General features: G+C 38.8%; 1 protein-coding gene across 1 annotated transcript; it reads right to left on the minus strand.

Moving 5' to 3' along the window:
• Positions 1-6,839: 6,839 nt before the first annotated feature.
• Positions 6,840-10,113, minus strand: LOC149016080 (transcription factor bHLH30-like). Its single transcript, XM_089156670.1, has 6 exons — positions 10,063-10,113; positions 8,508-8,592; positions 7,900-7,976; positions 7,804-7,816; positions 7,352-7,623; positions 6,840-7,280 (listed from the first exon to the last, which is right to left on the minus strand). Exons 1-6 carry the CDS (start codon positions 10,111-10,113, stop codon positions 6,840-6,842), a joined length of 939 nt encoding a protein of 312 aa, XP_089012796.1.
• Positions 10,114-16,903: the final 6,790 nt, after the last annotated feature.

Genomic DNA, 16,903 nt, shown 5'->3' on the forward strand with positions numbered 1-16,903 from the left:
CGAAGATTATGATGGCACCTCCTTCGAGACGGACTTTGATCCCGCATACTACCCTCCGAGTGGTATCTTCGGTGAAGATCAGAGTGTTGGTGCCGAGGAGGATTACTATTCGCACCAGGGTTAGCCCCACGATAGTGCGGGAGCGGCAGAGCTAGGCTTTCTTCATCCACACCATTGAGGAGACCATCATTAGGACAGAAGAAACCCTAGCCTAGTGCCCCATTTCCCTGGTCTATTTATGGAACCATTGGACATGTAATTAACTTGTTTTGAATTATCTTTTGATACTTGGAATTGTAATTAACTTAATCATACTTCATTTCCGCTGCTCTGAGAGGGTGATTATCATACATTCTCTCACCTTTATGATCACATTTATACTTTGACATTATCTGCTTTTCCGCACTTTGATTTATTGAATCTTATCTTATTCATGATATTTAGTATTAGTTGCTTTTACCTTGATTGTTATTGTTCATGATTATGTTATCGTGTATGTGGGAGGCATGGTCCCTCGATTCTTGATCCTTGGACCGTGGATCACATTCTCGGGTATGCCAGATGGGGTACCGGCTGGGTGGATGTGACACTTAGGGCATTTATCTAGGCTCAATTTGCACGTTTTGTCCATTGGTGTGTCAATGGGCTTAGAATTTTGCATGTGGAATCGTTCAAGGACTTTCTCTAAGTAAGTTTGTTGAGACAAACCAATAAAATTCTTTGAGCGATTCCTCACTATCTTGATGCCTAACACAAAGTTGGCTTCGCCCATGTCCTTCATCTCAAATGTGGAGGACAGCCACTCTTTAGTGGCGATAATCATGTCAATGTCATTCCCTGCTAAAAAGATATTATCGACATATAAAGAGAGAACTAAGAATCCTTTCGTAGACTGTTTTATATACACACAATGATCTTCTTCAATCACATCAAAGCCATTCGAAGTTACGGCATGATGAAATCTAAAATACCATTGTTTGGACGCTTGTTTGAGGCCATATATGGAACATTTTAGGCAGCAAACTTTGCGTTCATGTCCCTTGGACTCAAAACCCACTGGTTGATCCATATAGATATCTTTGTCCAGTTCTCCATTAAGAAATGTCGTTTTAACGTCCATTTGAAAAATTCTAGATCTAGTCTTGCCACAATGGACAATATAAGGTGAGTGGATGCTATCCTCACCACCGGGAACATGTCTCATTATAGTCCACACCCTCTATTTGGGTGTAGCCTTTCGCCACAAGTCGTGCCTTATATTTGTAAATTGGTCCATTGGTCTTACGCTAAACCTTAAGAACCCATTTGTTCTTAATAGTTTTGCAATTAGGTGGATGATCAACTAACTCCCTGACTTTGTTCTTTTCCATAGAACTTAACTCATCTTCTATAGCAGCCAACCATTTGTCCTTAGCATGTGATGATAGCGCTTCCTTTAGGGATGCAGGCTCCTCCTCATCAACTAAGGCACACAAAAGGGTGTCCCCTTCAATCTCAAATCGACGACGGGGAATATATCCTCTTGTGCTTCTACGTGCATTGAGATCACATTGGTTTATGGGTGTAACCCCACCAGATACACTCCCACTAGGTTCACAGTCTACATTTGTGCTCCCACTTGGTGCACTATGACCAATATCTTCTCTAGAGACTAAAGGATGTGTTCTATGCCCACCCTCACCAAGAGGATTTGGTATGCTGTGATCATCATCTATCTCATAGAGGTCAAGATCTCTATGCGCATCAGATAAACTAAGGTAATCTGCTTCTAGAAAATTGACATCTCGTGACTCAATCTCAGTAATACCTCCACTAGGGTGTTCACCATACATAACGTATCCCTTAGAGCTATTAGGATACCTCATAGAGATGCATTTCTTAGCTCTAAGTCCTAACTTCCCGTACTTATGGGAAGGGGTGTGAACATACCCAACACAACCCCATGGTCGTAAATGTCCTAAAGCAGGCTTTGTACCTTTCCATAGTCATATGGTGTAGATGGTATTGACTGAGATGGTACTCTATTTATAATATAGGCTGTAGTCTGGAGTGCAACTCCCATCACATAATTGCGCCACACATACGGGTGTGCATGGGTCCCACCAGAGGAACCAAAAGTTTGGTATTTCTAATGACACATCGAGTCAGTACAAGATTGTGATACGCAGTGTGGTGGCAATCCTATTACATGGCTACCAAAAAATAATTAAAATTACAACCCTTTAATTACATCTCAAAGAATCCTACTACAACACGACTAAAATATACCACATTTTGCATCACTCGCAAATACTAACTCTAGCGTACATACATAAAATGTGTCATTATGGTAACACCAAATGGGATCTCTTCCAAAAATAAATAAATCTTTTTATAGTCTATTTTGGAAGAGATTGATTCTGCATCTATTTAATGGAGTGAATCAAATGTCTAAACCGCCATGGGAGGGTTCCATTGCTAATTAAATTTTTACATAATCATCATAGCAAATAATTTTTAGAACAATATAACAAACATGGCAGTAAAGCTAATGATCATAAAAATTGTACAAAAACAAATTTTATGCAAAAAATAGAAAGATTCAATCATAAATAACTCCATGCTAATATCTTTTTAATTCAGAAACTAAACATGGTGCTAAAAGAACTCTATTGGATTGAGTTTGTGGTTGACAACCACAATATCAATGGTTCAGACCTCACTCCACCAACAGTTTATTCTTTTTCGGAATTGAATTAAACAAAATAAACCTTAAAGATTCTTTTTCAAATCAGAATTATATATATATATATATATATATATATATATATATATATATATATATATATATATATATATATATATCACAGAGGATCTCCATGATCTCCACTCTCTCTCCCTCTCTTCCCACATAAAAAGAGGAGATTCGCTGTTCCCTCCTTCTACTTAAAGGAAAAGAAAAGAAACTTCTCTTTAAATTTCATGACCCAGATTGGGTAGAGGTTAGACAATTGGTTACGGATTAAATCTGAGACTCATTCATGTCAATGGAAAAAATAAAACCCATGAGTTTCAAAACAACTAACACCCATAAAACTAGCCATTTCTAGTGACCTTAACCCCAACCTGGCTCGGATACCAATGTAAATCGAAATCATAAAAAGGAAAAGTTCTAGATCCTTTACCTTAGTGATGTTCTGCATGGATTTAGACACTGGAGGTGCTTCTTTGCGTTCATTTTCCCTTCTTTCGGTTTGTGTACTCTATAGATTATTTCCACGCTTTCAAATCGGTGAATCACAGTGATGGAGGTTCAGGATTAGTTTGGAGAATTCGCAGAGCATAGGAGAGGATTCTATTGTCGGTGGTTTTTTTGTGTTTGGTATTCCATCCCTCTATTTATAATATTTTCCCTCAACCCTAATTCCTTAATTAGGGTTTTCCTTAGATTCATCCAAGAGAGGAATATTAGAGTCCTGCTTAGACTCAACTAAATAGAGGGGTAGTCATCTTAGACTACATAATTGTCTTGCTGCCACCTATGGCGCAAATTATAGTGGGACCCACCCACTACGATTAACCGTATTCGCTTTAATTGCCCTAGAACTTACCTCTTTGGGTGATCCCATCCTCTTCCCAAAGATCAGCTCATTCCTAGATATCCATAACTACCACATCATGAAAGCTACCATCCCTGCCAAGTTTTTTATATTCACCCATTTTTGCTGCCTTTGTCCTTTCTAGGAGTTTAACCACTAATGCAAGTAGACCTCCTCCCCCTATTGAACTGTGTAGGAGAGAGGAACCCAAACCACACCAATCTTGCAAATGGGCTTGTTAAAAAGATGTGATCAATTGTTTCATTATGTTCTTCTTGACTTTGATACGAATAGCTCCACTTCTGCTTTTGCCTTTGCATATGCATCTATGAGTGAAGGACATAATAGTACATCAAGTGGAGCAGGAAGAGAAAAAGATGTCTTTGAGTTTGACTATGTGGACAATGAGATTCTGGAGAAGTTTCTTGAAGTTGATACCAATAGCTCCATTCCTACTTTTGCTTCTATTTCTGCATATGCATCTGCATCTATGGGTGGAGGACATAATGGTATGTCAACTGGAGCAGGAAGAAAAAAAAGATGTCGTTGAGTTTGAGTATGTGGACAATGAGATTCTTGAGAAGCTTCTTGAAGTTGATCTAGAGAAGGATTAGGAGATGAGGACCAACTAAGGTTAAGGAAACTTTTATATCATTATTATTTTCTTGCTCGATCATTATTTGAGGACGTTGCTCGACACGGATGGTATCATCCAAGCCACCATTTGTGGGAGTTTTATTTGCTGATATAGGAGGTGTTTGACTCCTCTCTTGGTGGAAATCCTACTACCATCATTGGCAGCTAATGAAATAAAATAAGCGCATAGATAGTTTTCTTTTAGGTTTTATTGTTTTTTCAGAAATACTTTGTAAGATCTATATTTGATATTGTTATGTCTAGAACTTCTTCAAGAGTCGGATACTTGGATGACCACTTGAAGACTTCTACAGCCGAATAGGAATAGCTGAGATGCCTGCACTCACAAAGAAAACAAGAATGGGCCGGCCTAGTATTGGCCGGGGAACCGCCTCCGACGCCCAAGTTAGTATAGGCAACAATAGAAGACCTTGAGAGGATTCTCAAGGCATAGAGAATAATGGTAAAGTGAATCTCGTACCTTTCTCCTTGTAGGGTGAAGGTTTATATAAAGGATACCTGGAGGCGGCGTCTCCTTGTATTTCGCCTATTCTGTTGAAGAGTGGGCGAGAGATCTTAGGAAGCACACTCCCTTCTTTGGCGGGCCTAATAGAGCCGTTACTCGTTTATCCATCTCCCCAAGTCTCAGAATGGATATGTTGAGTAGTTATCTGTAATTGGCCCTTTTGACTTTGTCGTCTTCAACGTCACTCTTAGACTTAGCATTGAAAGTCTTCTTATCTTTCGTACTCTTCTCACACATGGCTCCCTAGGGGATAATACGCACCTGCCCTAGTGGGTATGTGCTTTCTCCCGAAAGGGTTCTCTGAGTCTCCCGAGGGAAGGGAGCACACTTACCCGAGTGGGTGTGTGTGTCCCTCCCGAGAGGCTCTTCAAGTCTTACTCGAGTGGGTATGTGTTTCCTCCCGATGGGCTCTTCAAGTCTTACCCGAGTGGGTATATGTTTCGTCCCGAGGGGCTCTTCAAGTCTTACCCGAGTGGGTATATGTTTCGTCCCGAGGGGCTCTTCAAGTCTTACCCGAGTGGGTATGTGTTTCCTCCCGAGGGGCTCTTCAAGTCTTACCCGAGTGGGTAGGTGTTTCCTCCCGAGGGGCTCTTCAAGTCTTACCTGAGTGGGTTGGTGTTTCCTCTTGAGGGGGTTCTCGGGTTACATATCCTCCACAACAGATATCAAGCACCTCTTCTGGGGTTTATCAAATTCGTTTCATCTGCATAGAGAAACCTCCAAATGGCGACATACATCCCTATTAAGTGTCAGAAGACAACCTATTTTCTGTAGCGCAATCCAATTGAAAGATTTACACGCATTCATTTTTAATGTTTTCATTGGAATCTATAGATTAATGTTTACTTCTTATAATACAATCTTGTCCAGGTCTTTTTCTTTGCTTGCTTTGTCTTTCTTGGGAAATCGCTTAGGTGTTGCGCAATAATTGTGCAGCACTTGCAGTGAACGGTCACGACTGAGATTTCAATCTCGACATTCCATTTCCAAAAAGTGTGTTTTCACACTTTTGAGAAACGAACAGTCAAGATCTCGATCTTGATCTTTCGCAGCACAGTGCTGCGCAATAATTAATGTGCATCATTGAAGTCGAACTCGTCTTTCTTGATTCTCAAGTCTTTGGGTCATGTGTGACAATTGAGAACTATTTTATTCAAAATCACTTTATTGTCACTACTAAGTGCATTCGTACTGACAATTATATCTAATTTTTTAATCATCCCGCATCTAATTCTTTTGTCACCGGATGTGCTTCGCCAATCTAGTTGTGTCAATGCACCTCAACAGAATGGCGTCATTGAGCGCAAGCACCATCATCTTCTCAACGCTGCTCGTGCTCTTTGTTTCCAAGCTCATTTGCTTCTTGAGTTTTGGGAGAATGTGTTTTGACTACTGCTTATTTGACAAACCATTTACCTGTCTCTATATTGAATGGGAAAACTCTTTTTGAGGTTCTTCACAATAAAAAGTGGGGGGATTTCAAAGTCAAGAAAGTGTTAATATAGGACTTAATTAATCAAGAAAGTGTTAATATAGGACTTTTTGTAAATATAGGCTAAGTGTGTAGGATATTTACTCTTGAGGCAGGCTATTCTTTGGGACAAGATTTCAATTTGACTAAAATAGTTTTGGAAAGTGATAATCAAGTACTAATTACCATCCTTCATAAGCACACTACGGACCAATTTTGATTATATCTCTTTTACCCATGTACCTAGGGAAGTAAATTTTGTGGCGGATGTTTTGGCAAAGGAAGGAGCATTAACGTAGGAAGCCTTCTTATATGTACACACACCCTTTTCTCATGTTCGGCAATTACTGTTATTTGACCTTGTATCACTAGGTTGTAATCGTGGTTTCTCTCTGCCCACTTACCCAAAAAAAAAAAAAAACTGTAGGATATTGTTAGTAATTTCCCAAAATAAGAGATGTAAGAATTATATGCCAAATTGTCAATGATATAGGCAATTAACCAATTGAAAACTAACAATGTGAATTTATATTTCATAACCCTCATCTTTGGTGGACCTGTAGCCTCATGGCACACCCTCTCCGTGATTCTCTTCTTGGTTTTGAATTTTGATAGCCTACCTTGGCAATCAAGAGAGCCTTAACCGCTTGTTCCGAGGCACTACCTTTGCCGAAGCAGCCGAAGCTGACTTATAGACTACACCCCTCAACACACTCCGTAACTCTCCCAGATCGTCTTCTGCTCCCCTTTCCCCTTCTGCTCCACCACACAAAGACGATCTCCTCTCCACCACAATAACACTCTTCGTTCTCCCACCAACTGTCTCTATCTCCACCTTCACTGCCCTCACCTTCCCTTCCACCGACCTCAATGCCTTCGTCAGATCTCTCAGCAGTTCCGGTTGGTCTTCACAGCAAAGCGAAGCTCTTATCAGCTTCTCCTCTTCGTCGCAATAATCCAACGTCACCTCGTCTACCTCGCCTGGCAAAGATGACACGTCATCAGCTGCTAATTTCTTCAGATCCTTCACGTGCTTCACCACCTCCGCCAGCACCGATGCCTTGTCCATCTGCCATTGAAGGTGACCAAACGATTAAAATTACATAAATACCCCAATTGAATTCACATGAAACTTCCTACCTTGGTTGTGTTGGGAAGAAGAGTACGAAGAGTAGCCAAGTGACCGTTGATCCTTTCTCTTCTCCTTCTCTCGGCTTCACTGTGACTCTTAGATGCAGCAACAGCTTTCTCTTCTGCTGCTTCAGTTGCTGCTGTTCTCGAACTGAGTGAAGAGATCCCATCCATCATCTCCACTGAGCTACTTCTTACAACTTGAAGAAGCGTTCCACTACCACTGGAATAAGGATCACCCAAACCATAGTAGCTTGAAAAAGGAAACATTTTCTTCTTCCCTACAGCAGTAAACAACTGTTCTCCATTAAAATAGTCAAAAAGGAGGAGCAAAAGTAAAGCATAAAGCGAAATAAGACCTGAAACATCTCTTCTTATATAAATGAGAAAGAAGAGATCTTTGCTTTAATGGGTAGTTAGTAAATGCTAATTTTATGGTTCTCAAAATCTTGCATTCTCACCTGGGAAATAAGACTATAAAGAGCAACGAAGATAAGAATAGAGTTAAAACACTTACGGTTTTAGTAAACAAAGATTCAAGGTCCACCAAATCAAACCCAGATGAATTGTTTCTCCACGTAAAGATTAAGCAAATCTGAAATGTCAATGTTCGCCGAAATCCTCTCTACCAAACCTGTAGAAAAAGATACAGCAACAATGGCTTACTTTTGACTAACTATCCTCGTTCCCACTCTGGAGAAGGAAGAGAGAGAGAACAATGTAGTAGGTGGAGAGGTATTACTGAGGAGCTAAAACAGTGCTTTTTCAGGTGAAAGGAAAAGAGAGAGAGAGAGAGAGAGAGAGAGAGAGAGAGAGAGAGAGAGAGAGGGGAGGAAGGAATGTTACAAGGAAGGAACAGAGATTCCAGAGGAGAGAAGAGGTGACAGAGATGTTAAAAGGACAAACATTACGTAATCATTCCGTGACATCTATTGCTAAGAAAAAGAAAAGAGAGGGAGACACATTGATCATAGCCCGACAAGCTTCTTTTATTAGCCAAAAAGCATGTTTTCTTGTTTTTAGTTTCAGCTGCTGCAACTACAGTGTATGTTCAAACGCTCATCTGCCCTCAATTCTATTAAGCTCCCCCTATTTCGTCTTGAAGTCGTGTCATTGTTCCATACTTCCATAGTGTCTCATGCAATATGTTCAACGAAATGTTTGCCAGCTAACGATTTTAACGTTATTGCAAAACGATTTACAAACAGAGACGGCAATGGGACCCTTTTGGCTAGTACCCTGACCTGAGCCTGAAAGAGACAAGCAGAAAGCTGGGGTTTACCCAGGAATGACACAGTTCAGGACTGAATTTTTGCGGAAAAATCAATTTAAAAGAATTGTATTCTTCCGTGTTAAAAGCTGAAAGAGGAAATGACGAATCTTGAAAGGGTTTTCCGACCAAGGATTTTGTTTGCATTCAAGTTTATCTCCAGAGTCCAGACCAAATGAATAGTGTATCAGACATGGATTCCGGAGGTTGAGTTATACGATCTCTTCTTTTTTTCTTTTTTATTTTCTGATAGAAAACTTCCTTCAGTGCGATTGAGGTGTTAAAACCTAACTTGAACCGTTAAAACCGACCAAATCGGCCCAAACCGAAGCTTAATGGGCTGTGTTTGGCTGAATAACCTCAGCCCACATTGGTTTTGGCTGGTCCGGGCCAGCCCGTGTGTGGCTCACTAGCCCGAACCGTTTGGCCCGAAACCAGCCCGTTAAACCCGTTATAAATAAATAAAATTTAAATGTAAAAGACAGGAAAACCCCCAGATATCCATTTGTTTTCCTTAATTGTCTTGCTTTGGAATATGCAAGCAACAAGCCTGTCAAAACCTTCGCCATTTGGAAGATGGACTTAGTAAATATTTACCAAGTTTATTATCATTTGAAAATCTTTTATGTTTTATTTTGATCCATTTTTACAAGTGTCAGGAAGGGGGAGGAGAAAGAGACAACCCACTAAAATTCATCAAGATGCCAGCTTTTTATTATTTATTAATTCTATAATTTTTACTTCTTTGTAGAAAAGAAGTCTTGGTTTTGAACACCCAAAACAAGAGACTTTGAGAGAACTTAATGCTTATATATGTTCACATGCTCTTGATACCACGTATCAACAAGGTACTCAAAACATACCGCTAGTAAACTCGAATCCCTAACTACCACGTTGTGAAAGTTACCATATGTGCCAAGTCTTCTATATTCATCCCTTCTTGCTGCCTTAGTCCTTTATAGGAGTTCAACCACTGATGTAGGTAGACCTCCAGCCCCTGTGGAACTATGTAGGAGAGAGGGGATCTGAACCACACCAATCTTGCGAATGGACATGTTAAAAAGATATGATCAGTGGTCTCATTATGCTCTCCACACCTGGTGCACATTGTCTCAACTGGCACTTTTCCTATGATTCAATTCCACGGCTGATGCCAAGCCTATTGCTACTGCCCTCCACAATAACTGCTCTATAAGCCAAGCCTATTTTAAGGATTTCCTCAGCCTCTTCCTTGTTGAAAATCCCTCTGATTAAGTCCACCTTCCACCTTTTTTCCACCTGATCAATAAGCTCCCTAATCCATTTAATGTTGCACCCAAGAGGCCTTCTTGATTTAATTTTATACAACGGCAATATAAAACACATCCATCATCCCAAACATTGATCTGATTCCCTTCTCCTATTCTTCAGCACAAACCCGTCTTCAGCCCTTCCCTTCCTTCTAATATACCTTTCCATGCCTAGGATTGAGAAGATCCCACTTGGCTTCCACAACTTTCATGACAACTTTGTTAATAATGCTTTATTTTGTAGATTGGATTCTTAAAATCCAGGCTCCTAAATGAAAGAATTTGGAGTGATATAATGAACAAAATATTGCATAATCCAAAGTAGCCCTAGTCTATGGTTAGATGAATGAACTGTCGAAAGCTCGTATGAGAGTTGGTTTGATGCCCTAACCATGGTAGAGTATTTCTAGGATGTTGACAAGGTGTTGACTTTAATGATGTATTTTTCACCTATTGTTAAGCATAGTTCCATTCGTGTTTTGCTTGCTATAGTTGCAATGCATAATTTGGAGTTAAAGCAACTTGATGGGAAAACGACATTCTTGCATGGTGATCCAAAAGAACAGATTTATATGCGTCACCTTGAGGGTTTTGTTGTAGAATGAAAAGAGGACCATGTTTGTTTGTTGAAAAAGTCATTATATGGTTTGAAGCATTCTCCTAGGTAGTGGTATAAGAGGATTGATTCTGTCATGACTACTTTGGATTACAGTAGGTGCAAGTATGACTTTTGTATATATTTTGAATACTTTTTTTATGGTTCATTCATATATTTGTTGTTATAAGTTGATGATATGTCAATTGCTACTAGAGTATGGATGAAATCATTAGGTTGAAGCAACAGTTAAGCATTGATTTGAGATGAAGGACTTAGGGGCTATAAGAAAAATTATTGGCATGGAAATCAAGAGGGATAGGAAAGCAAGGAAGCTATGGCTATCCCAACAAAAATACATGGTTAAGGTATTGGAGTGCTTGGGAATGAAAGATGCAAAATTTATTAGCACTCCAATTGCATCTCACTTTAGACTTTCAGCTGCTTTATCACCTCAGACAGATGAAGAGATGAGTTATATGTCATGTGCATAGTTGTCAAGGCGACGCCTTGGTGTCGGGGCGGAATAAATGGGGGTGAGGCGTGGGGCGCCTCAGTGGATGAGGCATCTCCTTGGCGTTCGAGGCGATGCATCGGACGCATTATACTGCTAAGCGACCGCCTTGTGGTTTTTAAAAAAAATCACAATTTTATTTATTTCAAATCAAAGGCCAAAACTGAATTGGAAACTAGATTCCAATTGGAAATCATCTAATGGCTGAATGGTTACATAAATGGTACTTGAGAAAAATGGGTCATTTTGTAACATTAATTCAATAAAAAATAAAAAATAAAAATAAAAAACATGAAAAAAAGGGAAAATCGAACAAAATTCCAAATCCCTAATCTGAGTAATCTCTCGTTCTCTCTTGATTCTTCCTCCCTGTTACTCCTCTCCTTGAGCATCGGCGATGCCACAGGCGACATCGACGACGAAATCTAGTTCTATGACTTCTATCTCGTCTTCTTCCTCTCTGCTGCTCCTCTCCCTGAGCATCGATGATGCCACCAGTGACACCGGCGATGGCTCTCAAGTCTTCTTCCTCTTTGCTACTCCTCTCCCTCTGCTAATCCAGTTTCAGACCTCAACAACGCCACCAGTGACAGCCAGCGACACCGACGACTGTTAGAGACATCACCGGTGACAGCGAGCGACGTTGGCAACAGCCCGAAACATCTCAGGCGACACCAACAATGTATTGTACTCTCTTTCTCAGTCCAAAATTAAATTAATTGATCGACTTCTGCAGTTTTCATGCTACTCTCTTACTTCTGCTTCTTTCTTCTTCTTTTTTCCCCCTCATAGGCTCATACGAAAGCCACTGTAGTTGCAACGACCAAGTTGCAGCAGCGTCGATCACCATCTCAGGCGACGGTATGTCGCTTTTCCTGCGATTGTTACAACTTGCTTTTTTTTTTTTTTTTTTTTTGGTTTGGTTGTTGCATTCTTCATATACTGCTTGGTGTATGGCTGTATGCACTGTGTGTTGCTTTTTCTTTTTCTTTTTTTTTTTTCTTTTCTGGTTTGGTTTGCATTCTTGAAATATACTGCTTGTTGCTTGGTGTATGCACTGTGTTGCTTTTTTTTTTTTTTTTTTTTTCCCTTCTCCCCTTCTCCGGTTTGGTTTGCATTCTTGAGATATACTGCTTGAATTCCATCATTCAAAAACTTTGGCAAAATTTCAGAAATCTTGGTGAATTCAAGGGGCATGAGACAAAAATTGCATTTTGGTGAATGCTTCACCACATTCAATGGTTCAACGTATGAACTTCTTCCCAAGCATGAATTTTTCACAAGCAAAAAAAATTTATGGGGGTGGGGGAGTCTGATAAAATTTTATATGCCAGACACTGAGCCCAACCTATGGTCTCATGGTGTTAGATTCTTTTCTTCCTCTTTTGTTTATATAAATTTTTTATTTTCTGGTTTTTATTAAGGGACTTTCCTACAACAAAATTGCAAAAGAAAAAATTACATTAAATGTCGACTGGATGGGGCTTAAGTGTATACATGTCAGGCACTGTTCTGGATATTAGAACTATAGCTAGTGAATATCAGGAGGGGTATTTTTGGGTTTGCTCATTTCTCTTTTTTAGTATTTTTTTTCTTTTATTTTTTTTTTCTTTTTATGGTCATCATCTTCATCTTATATTTTCTGATTTTTCAGAATAGAAGCTTGATTATCAATTTATTATGAAGTGAGATGATTAGATGAATGCATAGGATTTTTATTGTGGTGCGGTATGGTGCAAAATTAAAATTATACGATATCATTATCAACTTTATTATTGTTTTTAATTTTGGCTGATTATATGTGTATGTTTCATGTTTTTTATTGTAGATATTTACTAGTTATTTAAAATGACCTCAAGGCCCTCAAGTGATAATCAAGCGGCTGCTTCTAGTTAGCCTATTCCTAGTGGGGGTGAAGCCTATGATCCCTCAAAAGACCCAAAGAGAAAGGCCAAGTCAAATGACATAGGGTGGAAATATGGGTATTGGTCAGATGTTGGTGACAGGAATACAATTAGATGCAGTTTGTGCAACAGAAACTTTAAAGGAGGAATTAAAAGATAGAAGCAACATCTAGTGGGTGGATATGGGGATATTGTGAAGTGCACCAAGACCACTGTAGCAATTTCCCAAGAGATGAATGCAGTGTTGGTGAAAAATAAAAAGAGGGTTGTTGTTACTGATTTGGATAAAAATATTATATTCTTGCCTCTAGGCCCTTTAGTGGAGGAAGTACATTACCTAGTGTAGGGTCTGAGGTTGAAGTGTGCTCCAAGATACCAAGCTCTGGGACTGCATCAAAGAGACTAAAAAGTGCCCTTAATAAGGCACCAGTAAGGGGTCCCATGAATATGCATGTTAGACGCACTTCTGAAGAACTTGTTGAAGAAAGGAGGGCTAAGGGTGCTACTCAAACAACCATCTTGAATAGAATGAGATCTCCTAAAGAAAAGAAGCGAGTGGATAACCACATTGCTGATTGGATGTATCAGTGTGACATTCCATTCAATGCAGTTAAAGCTAAAAACTTTGAGGTGATAGTCGAGTCTATTGCACAATATGGTTTTGGGTATAAGCCCCCAAGTTACCATGAAGTCAGGGTGCCTTTGTTGAAGAGTGCAAAAGAAAGAACAATGGAAATGAGGAAAAATTATGAAAAGTATTGGAGGAAGTATGGATGCACATTCATGTCTGATGGGTGGATTGACAAAAAGGGTAGGCATCTCATCAATTTTCTTGTCAATTGTCCAGAGGGAACATTCTTCCTTGGTTATGTGGATGCATCTAGCCAGGTGCAAGATGTAAACATGCTCTTTCAGTTATTGGATAGCAAAGTTGAAGAAATTGGGGAAGAGCATGTACTTCAAGTTGTGACTGATAATGCCTCAAATTACAAAGCAGCAGGGGCATTATTAATGGAGAAGAGGACTAGATTATATTGGAGTCCTTATGTAGCCCACTGTCTTGATTTGATGCTAGAGGACATTGGGAATTTGAAACAATATAGGAAAGTGATAATTCAAGGGAAGAGAATTACCACTTTCATTTATAGGCACACAAGATTGTTGGAGGCCTTGAGACAGAAGACAAATGGCAGGGATCTTATGAGGGTTGCAGTGGCTAAGTTTGCCACTTCATTCTTGACATTGCAAAGCTTATTGAAACACAAGAATGATTTAGGGCACTTATTCATTTATGAGGAGTGGACAAATTCCAATTTGTCCAAGACAGAAGCAGGGAAGAAAGGAGCTGAAACAACTTTTTCTACAGCATTTTGGCATGGTGTGGAGGATTGTATTAGAGCATCACAACCTCTTATGATTGTATTGAGGATTGTGGATGCTGATGAAAGACCCGCATTGCCTGAAGTGTTTGTAGCCATGCAAGAGACTAAAAGAAGAATAAAGGACAATTTTGGAGGCAAATAACGACTCCGGAAGAAAGTCATACAAATCATTGATACACGATGGGAGTGTCAGATGGAGAGACCTTTATATGGTGCGGCCTTTTTTTTGAATCCTGGGAAGTTCTACAACTTAGATGATGTAGATGATTATGAGTTGATCACTTCTCTCCAAACTTCTTTCAATGAAGTTGTGGGAAGACTAGTGCCTGATGCACATCAACAAGATAAGATATTGTCCTGAGTAAGTGACTACAAGGAATGTAGAGGTCCTTTCTCCACAACTATGGCTATCAGACAGCGTACAACTATAAGCTAGTCCTCGTAAGTTTTTACTTGTATATTTTATTTTTAGTTATACTTATTTGGTTTGTAACTCTACCTATTATGTTAATCTTTTTTTTTTTTTAATACTATAGTTACATGGTGGGATACACATGGAGGAATTGCTTTTGAGCTTACAAAGATTGCACGGAGGATCCTAGGCCTTTGTTGTTCTTCCTCTGGTTGTGAACGGAATTGGAGCACATTTGAGTTTGTAAGTATTAAGTGATTCAAGTATTTAAAACACTTTTAAATTTAAATTTAGAGAATGACTTGGGATTCTTTTCAATTTCTTATGAATTTAGATTCACACCAAGAAGAGGAATAGGCTGGAACATGAAAGGTTGAATGATCTAGCTTTTTTCAGTACAATCGCCGTCTTCAAGAAAGGTTCGATGAATGGAGATTAAAGAGTATGAATTATGATCCGCTACTCCTTGATGAGCTTGACTGGAGCAGTGAGTGGATGGTTAATCAGCCTGATGATTTAGTCCATCCTGAGGGTGATCTTAGTTGGAGCACTGTTGATAGAGCTATAGGGGCATCTTCATCACTTGAGGGCCAGAATAGACCAAGGAGATGTCAACCAAGTGGATCAACATCTGGTGGAGTTAATATATGTTACTCACGTTGCAGGTCTTTGGAGAGGGTGGTTGAGGAACATGACTCTGAGTCTGATGGAGACATGAAAGAAGGGGAAGATTTGCATGATGATGAGAACATTGCAGATGATTTTGGTTTGAGGTCTACCTCTTTGGAGCAACGACAAGTTCGAGAAGATCTCCCACTTGCTACCAATTTGCTTGATGATGATTATGACTAGCTGACTTATACTTTTCTATTGGGAATTTTGGATATGGATTGTGGATTTTTATTGGGAATTTTGGATATGGGTGTATTGGCATATTTGGGATTTGGACTTTAGATTTTAGATATAAGTGGGACTCTTTGCTTAAATATTTAAAACTTTCTATTTAGATATAATATGCTTTGTTTCATTTTCTTCTTTTACTTGTGAGGATATTTGGCTACAGCTAAACAATGTAGAAGAGGTGGATTTGTAGGTGTTGGTGGAGGTGGAGCTGTGGAGTTGTAGGTGGTGCTAGTGTTGGTGACATTTAATGAAGGAATGTTGTCTAGTGTTTATTTGTTTTGCTCATGCATCTATGTGTTTACTATTTAGTTACATTTTATCGTATCTTGATTCTTGTTAATGATAGTATGATACTTGAAATTTATTTAGGACCTACTATGTGTGGTTTGTAGTATGTTGGATGACTTGAGGTAGGCTAAATGACTAATATTAGTTTTTTTTAGGGATAATTACTGTTGCCCCCCTGTAGTTTGATTTTATTACTAATAAAACCCTGTTCTTTACGAAATTACTGTTGCCCCCCTTCCTTATAACGGTGTTAAGTTGCCGTTAAGTTTGAATATGTAATGTCTAATTTGCCTTTCATTAAAATTAAGAAATCAAAAGAGGATGCTACCCCATTTATAAAACCAGATTAAATGTCAATTTTACCCTAAATTTCATTTATTTAGAATTAATGAAATGGGCAAAATCCAAATCCGATTTGGTTTCCCACCTTCACTAAACTTCATTTATTTTGAATTAAATAAATGAACAAAATCCAAATCCAATTTGGTTTCCCACCCTCACTAAACTTCATCTATTTAAAAAAAAAATTAGGTGATATTCAGTTTCCATTTGAGTTGAATTCGATTTTCCTTCCTCTTCATTTTCTATTTGAGTTTTATTCAATCATTATTTTCTTTATTTGATGGTTTTTTTTTTTTTTTTTTAGAATAAAACGGATTATAGTTATTTTTTGTCCACATTTAATTAAGGGTACTACTGTAACTTGACAAAAGGATAAATAAGCAAAGAGATACGTATAAGGGTATTTTGGAATTTTTGAGAAAATATAAAGATGCCACATCATCAGTTAACTAACGGAACTTAACGGTAGGGGGGCAATAGTAATTATAGACAAAGTTGAAGGTTGGATTAGTAATTTTGAGAAGTACAGGGGATACAATAGTAATAAAATCAAAGTACAGGGGGCCAATAGTAATTATCCCTTTTTTTTATTATTATATATAAGATATGTTTATAATGAATTAGTGTATGAAATGTACACTAAAAAGTAAAAATTTCACTTA

The sequence above is a fragment of the Hakea prostrata genome, chromosome 5 (genome assembly GCF_041222555.1).
Source record: "Hakea prostrata isolate BN-2017 chromosome 5, UWA_Hpros_2, whole genome shotgun sequence".
Classification (NCBI taxonomy): Eukaryota; Viridiplantae; Streptophyta; class Magnoliopsida; order Proteales; family Proteaceae; genus Hakea; species Hakea prostrata.